This window comes from Neolamprologus brichardi, chromosome 18, assembly GCF_056152115.1.
Source record: "Neolamprologus brichardi isolate AB-2024 chromosome 18, ASM5615211v1, whole genome shotgun sequence".
NCBI lineage: Eukaryota > Metazoa > Chordata > Actinopteri > Cichliformes > Cichlidae > Neolamprologus > Neolamprologus brichardi.
The window spans coordinates 17703206-17719296 of record NC_142121.1 but is presented as its reverse complement, the minus strand read 5'-3'; the positions used below and the strand labels follow the sequence as shown (position 1 = coordinate 17719296).

The window sequence follows — 16091 nt, the reverse complement described above, 5'->3', positions numbered from 1 at the left end:
CGCTTTCAGTTCATTATCATCACTTTTCTAGTTTATTCTGATCTTGTATTGGTTGTTGGGGTTGGTTGTAGTGTTTATTTTCCCTACCTGCGTCTCCCTCTGTGCTCTGTACAGGTCCCCGAGTTTTGTGTTATAAAACAGTCTGTGTGTTTCCTGTTTTACTTTGTAGGTCTGTGTCTCGTTATGCCCATTAGTTCCAGCTGTGTCCCCTCCTGTGTGCCATTTCCTGATTACCTGGTGTGTGTATTTATAGTGGGTGTCGGTCTGTGTTCGTTGTCGGCTTGTCTGTGTTTCATGGTGTCCTGTTCCTCGTCTGCGTCTCTCTGCCTCCCACCCCATTCGTATGATCTCAGGTTTGTTATTTAGCTCACCCAGTTTAGGTTTATGTTCTGTCCTGCCCTCAGTTCTGTTATTTGTGCACTGTAAATAAAACCTCCGCCACTGCCTGCATTTTGGGTCCTCCTTTTCCTCCACACCACACGGCTCACCCCGCCAGCCGTGACACTGTCTTTGTAAGAACCAGTGTGAACCTTTAAATATTGGGAGTGAGGATGTTTTGGGCTGTACAGTACTTTGTTTTTGTTTTAGGGTTAAGACCTGGTTTTAGGTTTAAAAGTAAAGTATTTATGATGGGGTGAGGAGGTGGGTCATGCATTATATCAATAGGTTTTCTAGTACAAACTGTAAATGTGTTTATGGATGTGTGTAGTAGTGAAAAAGCTCTCTGTTACATTAAACCCTGTTAGAAATGATCAATGCTGATTGCACTGACGGGAAGATCAAGGAGTGTATACAATACGATCTCATATCCTTAATTTACTTGATATGTTCAGCTCAGTTATGGCAAATGGACAGAAGTACAGGATGTGGAGAAGAACAATTTATTATTATAGCTTGTTTTCAGTTTTGAAGGACCTTTTGAAAGCCTGAAGAGTTACCACTTTTGCACTACAAAAAATTGCAAGTCTCTCTCCTTGAAAGCAAAACATCAAGAAATAATGGGTAGCTCAGTACTTTATCTGCCCCTGGTGGACAGCTTTTACTTACCCTGTTTCACTGGACATCCTTCTATCCTTCTTGAAACTTCCATATGTTTTAGCAAGTTGAACTTGTGTCCATCCTGAGGTACCCTCAAGTATGACTGTTGCTGTAGCTCAGCTTTGAAAACAAATTGAAATTGGTTTTTGTTCCACGTTATCTAACAGTGAAGGCAATTCCATGTTGGATTGTGTGTTACTGCTGCACCTCTGAAACACATCTGGTAGGAACACAGCTTGAAGCAATTCGAGGTGTGAGGAAGGCTGAGAGAACAGGTAGAAGTTGTTGCAGTGACAACAGCGGTTGCATGTGTATGAAGAAGAGAACACCCAGGGGTTTTTATTATGATTATACAAACATCATGTTGTGGTAAATTATATAAAATCACCACAATCGGGTTGTACTGGTAAAAACTATTCACGATGGTGTGTTTAACTAGTCCTTTTTTTATAATGGGGTGTTGTGCTATGCTTTTTTTTATCTTCTTTTATCAACATTGACTCTTTAGTTTTATTTCATAAATATTTTAAGCAATGGATTTTGATGTTCATTTGTTAACATGTCACGGAAAATTCTAAATTTTGTTAACTTTTGGTAACCTACACTTACACCTGACACTGACATGCAAAACGTAGTTAGAAAATAAGTCGTGTTAACTGCTCACTCTTGCAAAGATGGCCCCGTGCTGTGAGAGCACTCGGGTAAAATGCATGGCTGCATTCTGGAATAACTGACAAGTCGGGATGCTTAGTTTGAAAGAGATATGAAGCGGCATGGCACAGTGAAGACAATCTGCTAAAAGGAACAGACAAACTATCGTGTGAGTCAAAGGAAGAATTTAGATATTTACACTCAAACCACTCAAACTGACATTTATCAAATCTAAACCCTGCTCTGGACTGATGGGACTAAGTTTGGAAAATCATCACATTTTAGATTCCCTATGCACTTACTTTTGACCCTTCGTTTCTGAATATGGTGCAACTGAGTCTAAATTCAAACCACAAATTTCCCATCGGAGGTGACCAGTGGTTAACGGCGGAGAATAAAAAGCAGCTCTTTCCTCCAAATTTTGAATTGGTGGTTTGTTGTGGCTCTCAACGTTCGGATAAAGACATTCATCTGAAACTGTGCGACAGTGATGTGATGTTTTGTTTTGAGTTATCTCTTCACATTAAAAGCCCCCTGTTCAGTCAGAGACCATCTCTCCTACCAGCATATGCTTGGCCTCTACTTGATGAATTATGTACCCTCACAAATTACCAGTCTTGCCACCCGTCTGGCAGCCAATTAAAATTTTAAGATACAGATGTTGTCGACATTCTGCTAGCTTTAGTTGGCACTTCATCTAAATGTGCTTTTTGATATGCGTGTGTAGTGAGTGTGTAACATTTGAAAGAGGAATCCATTACGTTAATGTGACAGAACCGGAAAATTAAAGAAGTCTAGTGTCTTGAAATTCCTTTAAAGGCTGCCAACGTTAGTGTAGCCACACAGAAGGTTTTAACCTCGTCTCATACCCATCCATACATTTTCTTCTGCTCATCCGTGTCGCTGGGGCGATAGTCTAAGCAGACCTGCCCACACCTCCCTCAGAGACACGCTTTCCCCAGCAAGTTGGTTTGTGCCAGCATCTCCTCCTAGTTGGATATGCCTGAAACACCTCACCTAGAACGCATCCTAGTCAGATGCCCATGCCAATCGGGTTCTTTCGATGTGGAGGAATAACGACACTACTCTGAACCCCTCCTAGCTCCTCACCCTATCTCTCGACACCCACTGTTTCTGTCTGCAGTCTCATTTTTTTTGGTCACTTCCCAGAGCTGAAGCCCATAGATGAGCGAGGAACTTAGATTGACCAGTTAATCAACAGTTTTGCTTTCACACTCAGCTCTCTCTTTACTACAATAGACAGGTGTCTGATATATTACAACTTAATGGCTTGACTACCACAATCCCTAATTCATGTATATTTACTCTATTTCTCTAGTTAATCTTACATTCCACTCATAATTTCGTTGTACATGTACAATAACACTAAAGGGCTATTCTATTCTATTCTATTCTATTCTATTCTATTCTGTTGTAGGCATTGCACTGGGCTATAAATGTGTACGTGAATAGGTCTCTTGCAATGGCAGGCACAAAAGTGCAATAGCTAAGCTCTACAGTATTATTGAGATGTAAATTTCAGTGCTGCATGTGAAAAGATTAACAGCTGAGCATATAATTCATAAATTAAAATATATATATATAGTTTATAGTATAGTTTTTTTTTTTAAATGTCTACCCACCACTGAGTTTCACATATGCATATACATGCTTGTTTTGTATACTTCCATATGTGTCCACGGAAGTGCCAGCGCTAAAATGTCAGCTTCAAATTATTTACCCATTTTAAACTGTGTGGATAGGCCAAGTAAAACCAGACTTATGATAATTAATTTACATCAGGCTTTTTCGTGGATACTTTCTTTGAGTTTCTTCTGATTCACTGCTCCTCACAAACTTAAGGTTGGAATGGAAGGTGGGGCTACAGCTCATCTGCCTGAGATGACCATATTACTCAGGTACTTCTTTAAAGAAAGGTCAGTTGAGAGAAACGTAGCAAGCAAATATGCTGATGTCTAAATGATTTGGCACCCATGAACTTTATTTTGTACCCAGCGTGAGAGAAAAAGCACTCATGTGTACATTATTTACATTGATCTTTGATAAATGCTGCACAACCCGTCATCCAGAAGAAAACAGAATCTCAATCCTGGCTCCCCAAATCATACAGGTCGAAAACAAAAAGAAATCCTGTGTGAAACTGAACATTCTAGTGTATTTGTGCATACGCTGCCCTTGTTATTTGAAATTTTGGACATGTATAACACAAGCATCTAACATTGTGTCAGTATATGTATATATAACATAAGCTGAAGGAAGGTAGTAGTCTGATTGGCTGCATATACTGTATATCTAATGAAAAGCGAGTTCTGCTTTATTGTCCCTTAGTAGTTGTAGTATACGGCTCTACTGATTGATACCATAACATAGAATTCAATTTCTGTTATGAATAGGCCGTTTGGAAATGGCTTCTGTTACTGTTGCTGCTGTTGCTGACAGGGCTTTTCAAAATACAGTTTATAAAATGCACAATAAAGTGTTAGCACCCAAGTGAAACAAGAATTCTGAGGTCTTTATATTCTGATACCAAATCAATCTTCAAACAATGAAGATTCGTGATAGATGGAAAATTCAAAGAATTTAATTAGTGTTGTAAAACAACATACATTTGGCTTTTTTTTTTAGCATTGAGATCTAATTTGGAACTGCATAAAGTTTGATGAAAAGTATTAAAGGTTGTTGGAGCTGATATCTGGCGAGGCATAGTGTTAAAAGGGTAGCGTTGTACCAGTGGTCTGTATGTACGTCCATTAATCCATTTTAAGTGACAATGTTCAAAGTTCAGAGAGGCTTCTTATGAAATTAGGAATAATACGAGGGTTCAAACTTGACCAGCCAATGATTGAATCACCAACCTTTCACTTAGTAGATGACCTGCTCTACCTCCTGTCGCAGCAGTGTCTTCCAGCTGTTGTTTATTCACTTATTTTTTAAGCACCAGCCAAAGAGGCTGTTCAAAGAAAGAGAGCACTTAAGTTGTACTTGCTTTATTTAAATAACTACCACCTGACCACTTACTCCAATCATAATCATTTAGTTGTACAGTACATTACAAGATGTTATTGTCATTGGTATTTATCCATCCATCCATCCATTTATTTTCTTAATCACTTGTACAATTCACGCTTGCAGATAACTGACATTAGCTGAGATATCTTACAACCCAAACAGGTTGCCAGGTTATCATATGTGTAACACAGAGAGACAATCATTCACACTCACATTCACAGTGACTGCCTATTTAGAATTACTAATTAACCTAACAAGCATGTCTTTGGACTGTTGGAGGAAGCATTTAAATCCCATACCCAATGCATATGATTTAGCCTGTAATTACACCAGTGAGTGGATATTGTGTTGTTTTTGGAATAAATAAAAGTTCTCGAGTCAGGAATGTATTTCATTATGATCCAGAGACAACTTTTGGTACTAACGTCCAAGCACAATGTGAAAAGTTTTCCCTCTACAAACATTTTAGCAACATCGCCGCGGAGGTGTTGGAAGTTCGCTTTTGTTGAACGCATCTGTTAATCCAACAAGCTTACTGTAGCTACACCCTCTTTCAGAGTTGCAGTATCATAATTAATCCACAACCCATTTAGCAGTGAGTTGTACTTTCTGCAGCTTCACATAGAGATTAGTGAACCTGCTAATCTCCAGTAAGAGACAAACTGTAATAAAAACTAGCCACATTGGGCCAAACCTGAGAAACTAGAAGCCACAAGGCAGAACACTGGATCCCTGACTGGCCTACGAAAGTGCATTGACCGATCACGTTGTCATTTATCATTTTCACCTGTCCTAATCATTGTTTTCATTTCCAATCTCTTTGACTGTCTGTGGCCCATCCCCTCTTTGATTTCATTATAGTAGAATTGGTGATCTTCATATTCCCCTCCTTCTCATCTGCAGTATCTTTCTCAGCCTTGAAACTTAACAGAGATGAAAACAAGCAGTTATATTCGACTTCAGATATTTTAACAGCATTTCTCTGTGGGTTCCTTAGCAGACGTGATATGATCAGGGACTGTTATGAAATTTATTGCTGCTGTTAAAAAGGGAGTTTCAGGGATCTTTGAATAAACTACACAAACTACATAAAAGATCTATGTCTTTACCTTTATCTGTCTCTTCTCTCTCTGCCTGCTGCATCTCCATACTCTGAGATTTATGAGCTTTAGAGATGTAATTAATTAATTCCAGGTCATCGTATTCCTCCCTAGTTTACATTTACATATTAAATTGAAGGTGAGCACTTTGTCTGCCATCTATACAATCTCTGTTCCCAGAGAGAGAGAGATAATAAAGGGCTGAGCGGGAGAGACAAGCGGTAAAAAGACGCTGAAAGACAGACATTTCCTCTTTTGTTTCGCTCTGCTGACCTTTTTCAAAACAAACTTATACTTCTTTAAAGAAAAGTCAGTTGAGCGAAATGTTAGCAAATAAGTAAGCCGATGTCTAGATGGATTTAGCACCCATGGACTTTGTTTTGTACCCCACAAGAGAACAAAAGCAGTGATGTTTACGCTATCTACATTGATCTTTGATAAATGCTGTGCAGCCGGTCGTCCAAGGGAAAACTGAATCTCGGTCCTGTCTCCCGATTTATTTCTTTTGTTTTGCTGCTGATGATTTTCAGTAGCGCTACACTTGACTCTCAAACACTTTAATACCCGCTCGACACCAGTGGCAACCTTTTTGTCCCTGAGCTCTGCAGCTGAAGCAGAAAATGGGGCAAAAACTCTTCAGTCTGTCTGACTGATTATCTGTCTGACTGCCTGACTGCACGTTTGAAAAATTTACCCCGATACATTACTGGTCGGCCTGTTTAGCCACTGAAGAGCAGCACGACTGGGAAATAAATCCTGGCTCGCACAAGCATTATGGTGTGACTGACATGCAGTGTCCGGGTCCTTCGGTCAGCAGAAATCCATCTCATTAACTGGCAAGTTGCGCACACTCACACATTCGCAGACACATCATTCAAACACGCACCCTCGAGGCTCGGTCTTGGCAGTTTTAACACTGCTGCCCACAGACAAAAGGCAGCCAGCTTTTTGGACAGGCTACGACCATCAGCTCAGTCACTCAACATGTGTTTAAATTTATTACATTTTGCCTCAAAAGTCAGCATCAGATTGCAGAGTAAAGCAGATGGTACAGCATCGTACGCAAAGGCTGGAAACTTTGTCAGTTGGACAGGTCATTATTTGAAAATGTTATTTTTCTGGCTGTAAAAGTTTTTCTTGTAGAAAGTTAGAGATCTTTCTTTTTCTTCCATTTTATAGAAAGAGAAAACAGTAGAATTCAAAAGAATACAAACTAAAATAAAACTCAACAAAACCAGATCCTGTTTTAAAGCCAATCTCAGGATGGCTTTATATTCCTACTGCTGAATTCAGCCGACCATTTAAGGGGGCACAAAGGACAAAACAAGTTAGGTATAGTTTTTAAAACATAGTGGGGTTTAGCCAATGCTACAATAAAACAGTATGTATAAAAATTGTAGGTCTTTTGCCTAATTCAAAAGCTCTAAATATCCTATGGAACTGTGGAGTTAATAACATACAGCTACCTAACTGCTAAAATACTCACTTAAAAATGATTCTTGGCCCTCGTAAACACGAACCAATAATTTGAGTAAAATGTTACTGAAATATATCAAATCAAGCTTATTTATCCAAATATTTAATCAGTAAAATATACTTGGTATAAGCTTCCCAATCAAATATATTACATTTGATTCCATTTAATGTAACATTTTAATTTGTACTTATGTTAAAAAAAAAAAAAAGTTTTTATTTTACATGTCATCAAAGTACTGTTTAAGGACACATAAACATTTTGGAGTGCACACCTGGCATGTCTTTTTTGGATTGAAGCCTTTTTCCAGGAAAGGGTTTTCCTCTTAAGGTCTTTATACACATGCCACATCATTCAGAGAAACCATTTTGCCTTCCCTGCCTGCCACCGCATGGATTTTTTACTAGCCATGTGTGCATTCGTCACAGCGTGAAGTGCTCCAACCTCAGCTGAAGTTTGACTGTACAAATTACTGAGTGCTGCACTGTGCTCTGCTTAGTGCAAGCCATTGGAAATAATGGCTTTCAGAGCACAGCAGTGCCTTTGTCATTTCCTGTCTGAAAGCCTCATTAGACTTGAAAGGATTAGTTGCTCAATCAAGAGAAACTCAGTCAGATATGCTGATAATTAATAATTCAGGTAGTTTTGCTTGTAAAAAATGACAACTCATTTGCAAACTGAGAACTTTAGATGTTTTTTTTTTTTATTATTCAATGTTAAGTAAATGCTGAGTTTTTGTTCAGCTGAAAGAGAATTTCCAAAAGCCATCTTGTGCCTTTGGAAATCACTGTGGTCATTTTTTATTAGAATCATTTCATGACATTTCAATGACCAGTTAATCACCTTGAATGAAATTGCCTGATTTAAGTTCTGATTAAACCAATATGCATCTGAGTAAGTAATGAACTGCTTTAATACCACGTGTAAGTTTTACACAGGTTTCTACACTTGCTGGAAACTTACTGGAAACTTTATTAGGAACACTAGTACTGGTTTGGACTCCCTATTGCCAGTGCAAAATTTAAGCATCAGCCCATCTGCTTTAATGTTTGATGTGTTGTGTGTTCAGAGATGTTCTCCTGCACGGTTGTAACAATTATTTGAGTTATTCTTTGCTTCCTATCAGCTCAAAGCAGTCTTGCCATTCTCCCTGAACCCTTGTATCCACAAGGCACTTTTTGACTTTCACTGGATATATTCTCTTTTTATTCTCATTTTTCAAAATGTCTATCTACCAAAGTGGTACATGAGTGTATATGTTATGTTGGATTAGATTTTAAAAACTGACATATATGGTCGCCTGGACTTATTTTGTAATTTTGGCTCTGAAAATGGTTGAGGAGTTGGTAATGTGAAGTGCACATGGTAAAATCTAATTGGAGCTTTGTTTCTGTGTCCAGACAGCAGTATGCTGTGAATTCTTTGTGCTACAGTAATGCTTCTCTTCTCTTCTTTACAAAACCTTTTTGTCTTTAGCACAGATGCTAACATAGTTACAGTCATTTAAAGAGCACTTGTAAAACGGGCCCACCGGACGGATAATTAAAAAGATAAAACCCTCCTGTTTCTTTAAGTGACGTCTTCACTTAAAGATGGTCTTGCTTTCGCAAGAATAATTTTTCGAGGTATGCAAAACCTCCTCTGATTGTCTAGTGTGTCTGTCTTTTTAACCTGTAGAGAAACTATGAGCTGACGTTCATTCACAATACGAGCATTCATATACAGATATCTATTACCGCCTCTGTGTTTCCCTCTAATTCTTTTTCTTTTCATCAGAAAGTCTCGTGCCTTTCAGGGTTTTTATCATCATCTTCAACCTCATCTCCTCCTTTTCTCTCATTGATTGGAAAAGCTATAAACCTTCAGTACGATTGGCCTGTGGGAATGCTCTAAGTGCTCCTTCTCTCTCTCTCTCTCTCCTTTTGCTCACATGTTCATTGCATTGTGTATTCCCACTTGCCTTCTCATTCTATCATAAATGCTTTTTAAATCACTTGACTGGAAAATTGACTTGGCATGTCAATTTGGCTGAACCGCCCCAGTCAAGGCTTGGTGTTTGTTTGCGCCTGTAGATGCTTTTATTGTTGATTCTGTTTTTGCCAAATCCCCATGTGTACTTCTTTCTCTGATGAGAGAGAACTCCTAAATTTATTTCACTGCTATTAAACCAGGCATTTCGAATACGAACAAGGTCACAGAATACTGAAAATGCCAGCGGAAGATCGATGATGCCCAGTTTGATTTTATGCAGCAAATGGTACAAAAAGTCGAAATGCACAGCTTCAATTAATAACACTTCACCTGTTCCTGTTTAAATAAGAAGCCAAAATATTAATGTTATTTAACAGCACAAAGCCATTATTTTAATGAAAAAAAAAGATTTATTAGTGTAATTAAAATGAACTTAAGATGATTTGGCTTCATCCTAAAGTATTTCTTTCTTCTCTAACTTCTATCTTCCAGGTCACTGAGGCTTTCCACATTTAACGCTGCGAGACTAAAAAGGACCGTGTTCACCATCCAACAAAGTCTGATGGACCCGTGAGCAGACATGTGAGAAGAGATCGACCCAACAGACATGTCAGCTGACGCTTTACACGTTTCTTCTTTACACTGATGAACGTCTGAGCCATCTCTGGTATCGGCACATATTTAGAGGTTTGCAGCACTAGCTACTGAAGTGGACTGCCTTTTAATTCTGGCATCAGCCATAGTTTGATACTTGATGATGGCCAACTAAACCCTTTACCACGTTTTCATATGAGTATGTTCACAAAACCACCTTATTTTGTAGTTTAAATTGATCTATCCATGCTTTTCAGCAGGCTCGAGGAGTGCTGTGATGAATAGAAACTATAGCATTTAGTACTTTTTGTCATGCAGGGAATCTCAGGACACGCCAGAAACAAGCTGGCTGATCACATTTTGGGAAAAGCAGGCGTAGGTGATGGTGTACCTTTCCCCTTCTCATCAGTAATCCCATGACCCCTGCTGAAGTCAGATCGTTGAGTATGAAATAACCTAATCAGAGATCTAACAGTAGCCTGATTTTACCCACATGTCCGTCGGGATGAGCGCATGCCCCTAACCTGGCCACGTCAGCGTTGTCGTGGCTGGCCGCTGCAGGACAGTCGTCTTCCTCTGCCATGACCCGGCTGATGTTGGGCCGGACTCTGGAGCGCATCTGTAAAGGCGTGCTGCTGCTCTGCCTGCTCCATTTCCTCATCATGATGATCCTGTACTTCGATGTGTACTCGCAGCGCTTCGACCTCTTCAGTCGCTTTAACAATGGCCGCAACGGATCCAGGAGCAATGTTAGCGGGGCAGGGAGCGGACATCATTATTACTATTACAACCTCTCCAGGCCCAATGCCACATTAGCCAGCTACCTGGCCACAGGCGAGCAGCTGGTGCCAAGTGTGCAGCCGGAGAACACTCAGACACCGTCTCCCAAACCACTGCCACCATGTCCTGAAAGCCCGCCTGGCCTTGGTGAGTAATAATGTCACAGACTTCTCCTACATTTCCCTCGCTTTTTTCCAATTCTTTTGTAGTTACAATAACATAATGAGTTGTTTTCACCCCAGAACACACACACACACACACACACACCCTTAATATGTTTTCACAGATTTTCTGATTGTTCAGTGTAGTCGCTCCTCACATGTGCATTATGTACAAACAGGTAGATTTTTTGTCTTTATTGTCAAGCTGTTGGCGGTGACTTTAAATATGGTGGAGCTACCCTTCACAGTTGCCTTTAACAAAAATGTGAGATTTAAAACATTCCTGTCTGTAGTTGTGTTTTTCTTTGACACTTCCTCTTGGGAGGCGAAACCATGGGATCTGATGCAGCAGTCTGCCGATTCTACTTTATCTGGTCTGTCTTTGTCATGTAGCCAGCAAGCTAACTGTAGATAGATAGGATTGTGCATATATCAGGGGGATGTCTTGTGAAAACATTGATGACACGAACAGATGTGAAGCAGACGTCTGTGTGCATCTCTGTTTGATCTGACTTTTAATGCAAAATGAATCTTTTGAAGATGTGAATTTTTTGCCTGAGAACAACAAAGATTTCATGATCATATTTTCTAGAGAAGCTTTTCCCTTGTAACTCCTGCTTTTAATATAATATGTGTGGACTAGCTTTTGTTGTGCTTACACTGTACTCTTCAGCTCCTATTATAACTCATTTTAGCTCAAGTCAGATCTAAGTTACGGTGTACACAAGCTTGAGGTTTAATTTTCTGCTTTTACACTTCTTTAGCTTTTTCTGATAATACGTAGTTTATTTATTTATTCTTCATCCAGTTTGCTTGTACTGTATACCGAGTAATTGTATGACTAAACCAGGAGGATTTGCACATCATTCATTAGAGTAACGTTAGATGCAGATGTAGTTAGATGAGCCTTCGATCAGAGCTTAAAGCTGTGTAGGTACTACTTTATATTCTCTAAATAAATGCATCTCCAATTAGCAAAAGAGCAAGTGTAACCATAATTTTGTTTTTCTGGGTCAGCCTGCAACATAAAATGGATTTAATGTCAACAATTTACAATGTGGTATTTCAACCTTATAGACTCACAGTGGAGCTATTAATTCATGCAGTGAGACACGTGAGCCGACACAAACACAAACACACAGCAGCACAGTTTTAAAAGAGTCCTGCGTTTTTTTAGTTGTTTAGTGTTCTTAATAAAAATGTTAATACAATATATAAAGTAGTAATGTTTCTTGTAAGGCAACAAAAAATAAATGTGTTAGAAAAAGAATGTGGGCTGGCTCATCACCCTGAAACTTAAAAACAAAGGAAAGGCTCTATTTTAACATTATTTTAACCCGATTTACTCAACCTAGTTAGTTGCTTTGGTTTCTTATGGCTCAGTCACATTAGAGTTAAAACAGAGGGGCGGGCTCCTTGCGTGGACAAATTACTGTTTGCCTGGTGGTTGCATTAAATGTTTCTGCTGTCAAAGACTAAATGCAAGTACTTGTAGTTGATTGCACAAGTGGTGGGAGGTAACCAGTCACATAACAACTGTGGTCTGGTGACTGGTTGGACTGTCTGCAGTTATTTTCAGACAGGTTGTCTAAGGTTTGCAAATGTATTTCTATAAATATCGACAGGTTGCCAGCACTTTGCAGTTGATCTGAATCAGTGTGAACCGATGTGAACAACCTGTCTGCGATCTGTCCGTCTGCGATAAAGGATTGGACTGGTTGCCAACTATCTGTATGTCATTTTGTAGTTGAATCTCTATGAAATGTGAATTTCTGTGTATGTACATAGCAAGTGGTTTGCTACAGCCACAGACTTGTAATTTTTGCTGATTTGTCATAGTTAATTGCTACCTTGATGCCGTTTAAATGCAAACTGATAGCAGACTGACTGCCATAGTCATTTTCTCCATTTTTAAAGCAGTTATTTCAAAGCTAACATGAGACCTTCATTGAAAACATGGTTACAGTGATTTTTGTCATGTTGAGATCATAAACCACTGTTTTCTCTAGTGTAACTGCAGAATTATCCATCTAAAAAAAAAAAAAATAGAATTTAAAAGTTAAAAAAAGAAAACTGAAAATCAGTGAAGACATCGTCTGATGGGAAGACGGCTTCTTGGTTCCCAACCTTCTGACTTGCATATCAGTGAATTCAGTTTAGAGCCAGTATGTTTTTTAGGAGACTGGCCGGGTTGCCCTGTGAATGCACCGTGGGACTGTAAACTGTGTGGACTTTGTAAGACTTCCCATCGTCAGCAAAAAGATTTTAAGACACACATGCACACACACGGAGGCAGTAACGCTTAGACGAATAACTTTGGGAATAGGTGGAAAATATTCGATATGTATGTAAAACAAGCTGCACACAGGGCACCTTCACTTGCTTACACACACATATCATCATTATGTATCCACCCAACAAATCTGAGGTCGATAGAGTCACACTAAGCCTGGGGTTCACTAAATCCATAATTACATAGTGGTCACACACTTACTTCACACCCACATGCAAACACACACACACCCTTTCTGTCATGAATACTTACTGATAAATAGAGCTCAGGAAGGAACTCCGACTGTCATTATTTCACATTAGCTAAAGTAGGCTTGACCTACGATCTGAGTGCTGCTTATCTCAGCATCATTCAGTTCATCCTAATGAGTCAAAACAAAAACTCCTTGTAATCGGAAGGTTGCCAGTTTGAGCCCCGGCTTAAACAGTCTCGGTTGTTGTGTCCTTGGGCAAGACACTTCACCTGTTGCCTACTGGTGGTGGTCAGAGGGCCCGGTGGCGCCAGTGTCCGGCAGCCTCGCCTCTGTCAGTGCACCCCAGGGTGGCATTGGCTACAATGTAGCTTGCCATCACCAGTGTGTGAATGTGTGTGTGAATGGGTGGATGACTGGATGTGTAAAGCGCTTTGGGGTCCTTAGGGACTAATAAAAGCGCTATACAAATACAGGCCATTTACCATTACTTTAAAGTCCCTTTCCTTTCAAAAAGAGAAGAAGGACTAATTGTTGTGCCGGTTGTTGGATGTTTGTTCCTCACTATCCAGTTTGATACTGCAACATTTCTTTAAAATCATCATCAGAAAGAAAACTTTTATTGTTTTTTTTGTGGTTTCTTTTCTTTCTTTGCATATTTGTTACACTTGTTTCTGATCGTCAGCCTCTATCCTCTATCATTCTCTGTATTATTGTTGGGTCTTTACCTTACAATATAAAGGGCCTTGAGGCAACTGTTGTTGGGATTTGATGCTTTATAAATTACATTTAATTGAAATCAACCACATTTTAAGTTTAAATATAAGCTTTAAATAAACCTATGATCTGAAATACATCACTGTGACAAATATTCAAAAAAGAGAAATCAGGAAGTGGGTCAACCCTTTTTTTGCAGCACTCTGTTCATACAGTAAGAACAGACTTTTCCAGCAGTTTTTAAGTTGAGAATCTTTTTTCTTCATAGTTCAGTGGGGGAGAAGGAGTAGGTGGACTTTTTAAATATTTACCTTGAAATGAAAATGTGTTATTTGATATTACTCTTTTAAACTTGCTGTCTTTCATGTGGTTTAAGTTAAGCCTGCAGTTCAGAGAAAGGTAAAAAAAAAGTTTACTTTTTGCTCTAAACTTTGAATGGAAACAGTTGATTTTACTTTATGCAAACTCTTTATTTTTAATTCTGTTTGTAATCGATGTATGTTTTTATCAGGCGTATATTTATTATAATTGCGAGTTAAGCATTGACAGTTTTAGACTCTGCACAGTCACAACACAAAAAATTAACATTGAACAATGACTAAATGTATAGAGAAGTTTAATTAGGGAATTATGTCACTTGCAAGTAGTGCCGGACTGCAGCCTTTTCTTCCAGGAAACATCTGAGGTGATAGTTTGGATTATTTCGTCCTCCTGAGTTGCTGCAGCCACACAATCCTGTATTCTTTGGCACATATAGTCAACAAATATAAATATATATGAGGTTAATATACAACATTGTATATTTATATTTCTTTTGTTAAAAAAACCCCTCAAAACATCTTCTGAAATAAAAAAACATGTCTCTTTTTCTTTCCCACCTGTTCCATTTGTAAATGAGCTTAGTAAACGTAATCCCTCGTGAACAGTGGGGGGTAGGGGAGTGAACATCTTTCTCTTTTTTTCACTGATTGCTTTTCTCATTTGATAATGAGGTTGGTAACGTGCTTTGAAATTGGGAGTGAGAGATAAAGCTGTCAGGCTGATTTGTCTGAAGCTGAGGTTTGCTGATTCCATTATTTGGCCTGGAATTGGCTGTCACTGACACTGGATTTGGCATTCATACCAGGCACAGGTGTACTCTTGTAGCTTATCTCTGCCTTTTCTCAGTGATGAAGTGGCTGCCTTGGGGCTGTAATGAGCAGGAAGACATAGAAAGACTGAGCGAGTCTGTTTTTCAGTCACAGGTGCACAGAAAGCGTGAGAGTGATCTCTGATGGCGGTATGATGGTTTGTATGAAGTACGACAGAAAGAGAGGCGGGAACGGACTGAAGGAAGGAACAGCAGGTGGAGAGGTGAGGGGGTGTAGAGCGAGAAAGGGAGATGTTGGACAGTGGTATACACAAACACACACACTACACACACACACAAACTCACATAGAAAGTGAGTGAAAAGGGGGGAGAAACAAACAAGCAAGTCCTTGGCTGTCCCACAACACCAGCTGACAGGTGCTTCCTGTATGAGTGGCTAGCATCCACAGTTTATATCCTGAATGTGTGCGTTTCTGTTTGTGGCCGTGTGTTCGTGTTTATTAGTGTTAGCTGGCTTGTGAATTTGCAAACCACCAGTTCCTTATGAAAATTCTTATATAGATATTAAAAAAATACAGATTAAGGAGTTCATGTTTGTCACTTAAATGCAATTTCTCTGTAAAAAGGAAGAAAAAATATGTGGATATAATATGAAAATCACAAACACTGTTTTTTAGTTCACATGCAATGTTTTTGGTTTTGAGTGCGAGTACCTGAGTGTAAGTAACTGAGTGTGATTTGGCACAAAAAAACAAGTCAGTCAGGTTTTATGTATACAACATGTACGCTACTTGGTCCACTGATGCCTGGTCTGTTATTTGAGCCTGTTGCTATGTGGTAACTATTAGGGGTGCAACGATACTCGTATCGATATCGAACCGTTCGATACAGTGCTTTCGGTTCGGTACGCATATGTATCGAACGATACAACATTTTTAATTTATTTTATCAACTTTCCTTCTGACGATGCTGTCTGTGTTGAGCGCTCAGTGGATCTGCGCT

General features: G+C 39.2%; 1 protein-coding gene across 1 annotated transcript in view; it reads left to right on the top strand.

Moving 5' to 3' along the window:
- Positions 1-16091, top strand: part of b4galt2 (beta-1,4-galactosyltransferase 2) — a 208894-nt gene that overhangs the window by 22736 nt on the left and 170067 nt on the right. Inside the window, exon 2 of the mRNA XM_006792142.3 lies at positions 9757-10785. Within this exon, the coding sequence (XP_006792205.1) occupies positions 10440-10785 (346 nt within the window). The 5' untranslated portion in view covers positions 9757-10439. The remainder of the gene's footprint in view (positions 1-9756; positions 10786-16091) is intronic.